This window comes from Mus caroli, unplaced genomic scaffold (assembly GCF_978045245.1).
Source record: "Mus caroli unplaced genomic scaffold, Mus_caroli_1 scaffold_19, whole genome shotgun sequence".
NCBI lineage: Eukaryota > Metazoa > Chordata > Mammalia > Rodentia > Muridae > Mus > Mus caroli.
The window spans coordinates 72,612,163-72,619,305 of NW_028227274.1; the positions used below are offsets into that span (position 1 = coordinate 72,612,163).

The 7,143-nt window shown below is 39.6% G+C and overlaps 1 protein-coding gene across 4 annotated transcripts in view; it reads left to right on the forward strand.

Moving 5' to 3' along the window:
- Cfap53 (cilia and flagella associated protein 53) overlaps positions 1–6,906 on the forward strand; it is a 73,348-nt gene extending 66,442 nt beyond the window's left edge. For all 4 annotated transcript variants that reach the window (XM_021150573.2, XM_085833517.1, XM_085833519.1 and 1 more), the window contains one exon: positions 6,589–6,906. In XM_021150573.2, the coding sequence (XP_021006232.1) occupies positions 6,589–6,817 (229 nt within the window). In that variant the 3' untranslated portion in view covers positions 6,818–6,906. The remainder of the gene's footprint in view (positions 1–6,588) is intronic.
- Positions 6,907–7,143: the final 237 nt, after the last annotated feature.

The window sequence follows — 7,143 nt, forward strand, 5'->3', positions numbered from 1 at the left end:
AGAATGGAAGATTTTTTTTTCCATCTTCTGATATCTTCAACTTCTTTCCTTAATGTCTTAAACTTTTATCATACAGGTCTTTACTTGCTTAGTTAGAGTTACCACAAGATAAGGATGATATTTCCCTGATTTCTTTCTCAATTTGTCATGTGTATATAGGAGGGATACTGAATTTTTTTTTTGAGTTAATTGTATACTAAGATATTTTGCTAAAAGTGTTTATCAGCCATAGGCGTTTATTTTGTAGTCTATAATATCATCTGCAAATAGGGATATTTTGACTTTCTCCTTTGCAAATTGCATCCCTTTAATCTCCTTCAGTTGTCTTATGGCTCTAGCTAAAATTTCAAGTACTGTATTATATAGGTGAGTGGATAACCCTGTTGTGTTCTTGATACTAATCGAATTGCTTCCAATTTCCATTTAAATTGTAGCTCTGGTATTGCTGTAAACTGCCTTTATTGTGCTGAAATATTTCCCTTACATCCCTAATCACTCCAGGATTTTCATCGTGAATGGGTGTTGGATTTTCTTGAAAGCATTTTCTGCATCTGAGAAGATGACCATGTGATTTTTATCTGTTAGTTTGTTTATATGGTAGATTACAATTATTGATTTATGTATATTTAACAATCTCTGCATCTATGGGATAAATCTCACTTGATCATGGTGTATGATTTTTTTTGGATGTGTTCTTAGATTCTGTTTGCAAATATTTTATTGAGAAGTTTTGCATCTAATGTTCATAAGGGAAATTGGTCTATAATTCTCTTTCTTCGTTGGGTCTTTATGTGATTTGAGTATTAGGGTTACCATGCCTAGTAAAATGAATTGGGCGATGTTGCTTCAATTTCTATGTTGTGGAATAATTTTAGGGGTATTGGTATTAACTCTTTGAAAGTCTCATAGAATTCTATGTTAAAAATATTTGGCCCTGGGCTCTTTGTTGTTGTTGTTAGAATGTTAATTACTGCTTCTATTTCACTGAGATTTATAGGTCTATTTCAATTGTCTATCTAATCTTGATTTAACTTTAGTAAGGGAAATTTATCAAAAATTATTCATTTCTTTTAGATTTTCCAATTTGGTCAAGTACAGGTGGTTAAAATATGTCATTATACATTCTCTGAATTCCTTTGGTGTCTGTTATGCCCCCCCACCTTTATCTCTAATTTTGTCAATTTGGATACCCCTTCTCTGCCTATTTGGATTACTCTTTATTAATCTTATTGTTTTTTCTCAAAGAACCAACATTTTGTTCCCTTGATTCTTTGTATTGTTTTCTTGTTGTTGTTGTGCAATCATTGTTTTTTTTTTTTTTTTATTTCTGGGTTATTGACTTCAGCCTTGAGTTTGATTATTTCTTGCCTGCTACTGAAAGAACCTAGTGGGAAAACCCCCACTCAATTCCCGATTTGGCGTGCACCCAAAGAATCACGAAGAGACCATCTTGATGTAAACATACGAGGTAGTTTAATGACAGAGCTCTGGACCAATACGTATCTCACACAGGAGATAATGGATGTCAGCCTCGAGGCTCAAAAGTTAGGGGTTTATGTAGGAAAGGAGTGGGGGTAGGGGAAGAATTGGCACAGCTTCACACAATTGGGCAGTTTAAACATCAGCGAGCAGTATGTGATAGTAACTTTAAAGGGAGGGTGTTTATCTTGGTCAGCAGGACATCTGGCTAAGCCCAAACCATATCTGCAGGTGGCCCATTACTCAACTGAGCTTGTTTGGAGATTGTCCTTGCATGCCTTTCTTATCTCAATGGCTAGTTGGTTCCTGGGATGACTTTGCAGCCTTTGTTCTTTACTCTAAGCCCAAAAAGCCCTCTTAACTAGCAAGCCACATGAGTCATGGATCTTGAATAAACTTTCTGGCTAGGGCTTTGAAGTCTTGAATTTAATTTTCTTTCTTTCACTACACCTTTTGGGTTGGATTTCTTTCTTTTTGTTCTAGAGCTCTCAGGTGTGCTGTTACATTACTAGTATCTGATCTCTCTATTTTTGTTTTAAATGTAGACCCTTAGTGTTATTAACTTTCTTTTAGAACTGCCTTGAGTCCCATACATTTGTGCATGTAAATAATTTACTTTCATTCAATTCTAGTAAATCTTTAATTTTTTTTTTCTTGACCCATTTTTCATTTTTTTTTTTTTCTTTTTGGTTTTTTGAGACAGGGTTTCTCTGTGTAGCCCTGGCTTTTCTGGAACTCACTCTGTAGACCAGGCTGGCCTTGAACTCAGAAATCCACCAGCCTCTACCTCCCAAGTGCTGGGATTAAAGGCGTGTGCCACCACTGCCCGGCAACCTATTTTTCATTCAGTAGAGACCTGTTCAATTTCCATGAGTTTGTAAGCTTTCTGGTGTTTCTGTTGTTGTTCCTAACTGTTTAACCATGGTGGTCAGATAGGATTCAGGGCATTATTTCAATGGTTTTGTATTTTATCTGTCTTTGTTTCCAAGACTTGCTTTGTTACTGAATATGTGGCCAATTTTGGAAAAAGTTCCATAAGGCCCGAGAAGAAGGTATATTCTTTTGTGTTTGGGTGAAATGTTCTGTAAATATCTTTTAGGTCCATTTGGTTTATAATGTCAACTAGCTCCAGCATTTCTGCCTCATTTTTGTCTGGATGGCCTGTTTATTGTCAAGAGTGGGGTGTGAAAGTCTCCCACTATCAATGGGTGAGTGTCAATATGTAACTTAAGCTGTAGTAGTGTTTCTTCTATGAGATTTGGTGGCCTTGTGTTTGGTGCACAGATGTTAAGGATTGCAATGTCCTCTTGGAGGAATTCCTTTGGGGGATCTATAGTCCTCTTTTTCTATCTCTTAATGATTAGTTTTAATTCAATGAGTATTTTGTCAGTTATTAAAGATATAAACTTGTTTCTTAGATCTATTATGTTAGTCTGTGTCTTTTGTTTTAATTGGGGAATTGAGACTGAAAGAGGAAAAACTGAACTCTCCATGAACTCTTCATAGTCCTCTTACCCCTCCCATCTGGGGATAGTTCCCGGAACACTCCTGAACTCTTCACCCCAGAATACATTCTTGAACTCTTCAACTCAGAGTTCGATCCCCTCCCAACTGAGGACTGTTCCAGGAACATTTTTGAGATAAGGGTTTCCTGGAACAGCCTCAAGAAATCAAGTACATTGCCAAAATATAGGACACGACCCCTAGGTTACGAAAAGCCCCTTTGGAAAGTCCCTAGGAATAACCCTTGGCAGAACCCCTTAGTGACGCACATTTGTACTTTCTCCACCCTGCCTTTCTCCTATATAAGCTTGTGAAAAATTTGGGCCGGGCGTCGATTCTCCTCTGCACCTTGCTTGGTGTATGAGTTTCGACCCCAGAGCTCTGGTTCATGTATTTGCTTGCTGTTGCTTTATAAAATCTTACTCTGTACATCTTGAGTTCGGTCTCAGTGTCTTCTTGGGTGCGCGGCTGTCCCGAGGCTTGAGTGAGTGTCTCCCTTGGGGAGTCATAGAGTCTTTCAAGACCACTGGTATTGACAGCAATCAATGAACAGCCTTTGTTGATTCCCATTACTTTGTTGTTGTTGGTGGTGGTGGTGGTGGTGGTGGTGTGTGTATGTGTGTTATCACTGTTTTGACTTGCTGGTCTGGGATTGTTTAATACTTGTGCTTTCTTAGGTATGGTTAACCTCTTAGGTTGGAGTTTTCCTTTTAACACCTTCCATGGATTTGTAGTTATATAGTGCTTTAATTTAATTTTATCGTGGAATGTCTTTTTCCATCTATTGCAATTGATATTTTCTGGTTATAGTAACCATGGCTGGCATCTGTGATCTCTTAGAGTCTGTAGAACATTTCCCCAGGTCCTTCTGTTTTTAAGAAGTTCATTCAGAAGTCAGGTATTTTTCTAATAGGTCTGCCTTTATGTGTTCTTCTGTTGCATCTTTTAATGTTCTTTCTTTGTTCTGTGTGTTTACAGTTTTGTTTATTATGCACCACAGGAATTTCTTTCCTGGTTCAGTCTATTTCGTATTCTGTATGCTTCTTTTACCTTGATAGGCAGCTCCTTCTTTCTGGGGGGGAGGAGCGGGGAGTGGGGTTGAGGCAGGGTTTCTCTGTTTATTCCTGGCTTTCCTGGAACTCACTTTGTAGACCAGGCTGGCCTTGAACTCAGAAATCCTCCTGCCTCTGCCTCCCGAGTGCTGGGATTAAAGGCGTGTGCCACCACGCCCAGCCTAGCTCCTTCTTTAGGTTAGGAAAATTTTCTTCTATGATTTTGTTGAAAGTAATTTCTATGCCTTTGCCCTGGGTTTCTTCTCCTACCTCTATCCCTATTATTCTTACATTTGGTCTTTTCATAGTATCCCAGATTTCCTGGGCTTTTATGCCAGGAGAGAGTTTTTTAGATGTAGTATTTCTTTGACTAAAGTATCCATTTCTCCTATCATGTACTAAATACCTGAAATTTTTTTCTTCCACCCCTCATATTCTGTTAAGTGAGTCTTTCCTATTCAAGTTCTTATGGTTTTCATGTCCAGATTTCCTTCACTTTGGATATCTTTATTAATTATATTTCCACTTTGAGGTCTTGAACTGCTTTATTCATTTCCTTCTGTTGTTTGTCTGTATTTTCATGGATTTCTTTAAAAGACTTATTTCCTCTTTAAGGAGCTCCATCATATTCACAAAGGTGATGTTAAGGCCCTCACTTGGGTTTCGGCTGTGTTGCATTTCTCTGGACCTACTGCAGTGCTTCCTGAGTTCTGGTGGGGACATATTTCCTTGGCTCTTGTTCTCTATGCTAGTATAGAGGCATCTGGGTTTGGGAAGATTGTAATTTGTGGTGTTGATATCTGTGTGGTCCAATGGAGAAAGGGGAGAGGGGAATGGGGGTGCAGCAGGTATTCTGCTGTAGAGCTGGTGATGAGACTGGGGGCTTGGATTTGGAGGAGAGGTGGGGAGGTGAAGATCTGCAGTTAGCCTACCTATTTCCTTGGCTGGTATGGCCAGGGAATGGCTGCTTGTGGGTGGGGCTGGGGTTATTGGATGAGTGAGAGGAAGGGAAGCTGGAGGAGAAGGTCTATATGATCCATTAGAGATGGGGGTCAGAGAGGAAGGGGAGACTGCAGCAGGCGTTCTGCTACAGAGCTGTGAACAAGACTGCTAGGGGTGTTTTAAAGAGCTGTCTATGCTTGTTCTTCAGATCAGGCTTTTGGTTTAAGATGGTGGCACAGTAATTCTGTCAGTATCATGATGCAACAACTAACTAGAGTTGCCTTTTTTATTTATTCAAAAATAAATTATTTATCTTTATTGTATATGTATACATGTTTTTCTGGTACCACACATGTGCCTTGTGAGCTCAAGCTGAAAGAACATGACAGAATGAAAAAATTCATAAAAGCTTCTAGACTGGCATCCAACATGGACCTCACTATTGACAAGAAAGTAACAGTTTAACTTGCTCCATTGATTTAGAAAATGTTTGTGCACAATGTTCTGACCATTCTTTGAACTCATGTGTTTGCCAATGTTCTGACCGTTCTTTGAACCCGTGTATTGCCAACCACTATAGCCCTCTGCCAAGTGATTGTAATCTGGTTGCTGGGCTGAAGTCAGAAAATTTCCCCAGCAACTTCAGATTGGGCCAATCCTGAGTTGCCCCACATATCAGCCGATAGTCAGTAGAGTTGCATCACCCCTGTGCCTGTGCACGACTCCTTCCTTGTACCCCTCCCATACCCATTTCTTGTGAAATCACCTTAGATTAGAAATTGTTAGCCAGGCATGGTGGCGCACAACTTTAATCCCAGCACTCAGGAGGCAGAGGCAGGCGGATTTCTGAGTTCGAGGCCAGCTTGGTCTACAGAGTGAGTTCCAGGACAGCCAGGGCTATATAGAGAAACCGTGTCTCGAAAAACCAAAAAAAAAAAAAAAAAAAAAAAAAAAGAGAGAGAGAGAGAGAGAGAGAGAGAGAGAGAGAGATTGTTTGCTTAGAGACATGTGATTTGGAAATGCCCTACTTTCCCCCTCCTTCTTTTCCCCTTGAGAGCCCATAAAAGGAGGGTCCCATTTCACTTCTGGGTCGACTCTTTTACTCCTGCCTGGGATGCGAGTCATCCCCAGAGCTTTGGCTTTCCCCAATAAAGCTTCGTGTGATTTGCATCAAGCTTGGTCTCTCATGAGTCCTTGGGGGTCCTCAGCTATCCCGAGACTTGAGTGAGGGTCTCCCTTCGGGGGTCTTTCAAAGCCAGAAGAGGGTATTAGAACCCTGTTACTGGAGTTACAGATTGCTGTAACGTATAACTTGGTTGCTGGAAGCCAAACTTGCATTCTCTAAAAGAGCAGTCAGTGCTCTCAACCTCTGAGCCATCTCTCCAGCACTAGAGTTTCTTAAAATATTAAAAACAAAATAAAACAAACAAAAAAGCCCAACAGACCTGTCACAGGACTGAACAATCTCAGTTCTCAGTCTCAAAGTGATATTTACTTAACTAGACCACATTAATGGAAAGATTAAGTATATACATTGTATTTCCTGATGATGGTATACATATATCCAAATGGTAACTTTTAATGTTATACTTTGTTACCTTTAAAACATTAGGCGCAGTGCTTTGGCAGAGGAGTATAGGAATCAACTTCAGATGCAGATTGCCCACCAGCAGCAGACTCGAGAAGCAGAAAAGGAAGAGGAACGCCAGGAGTTTGAAGCAGGGTTGGCAGCAAACAAAGCCTGCCTGGACAAAATACAGAGGATCCTCTCTGAGAATCAAGCTCTGTCCCAGAATGTCCACCCCATGCGGAGGGGTTACCCTGACAAGCCTCCTCTATAGTTTTATACAAATCAATGCATGTTTTCTGGGTCTTTCAATATTTTTTTAACTACACCTTTTGACTAATGGATTAAACACTTATTCTCTGAGTTTGTATACTTTATTAGACATAATTTTCTTCCTTCAAAGGAATTTGTTCTTTGGATAGTAGTTAATTCTATATTGCTATAGCAAAAAAAAAAAAATCTGACATTGTCAACTTAAAAAGAATAAAGATTTATTTTAGCTTCTGGTAACAGAGGGTTGCAGTATAGTTTGTGTGGTTTTGCAGGAATGAAAAACTGTTGTTTGGCGGTTTGCCAAAATCCTGGAGACAGGAATTAGTA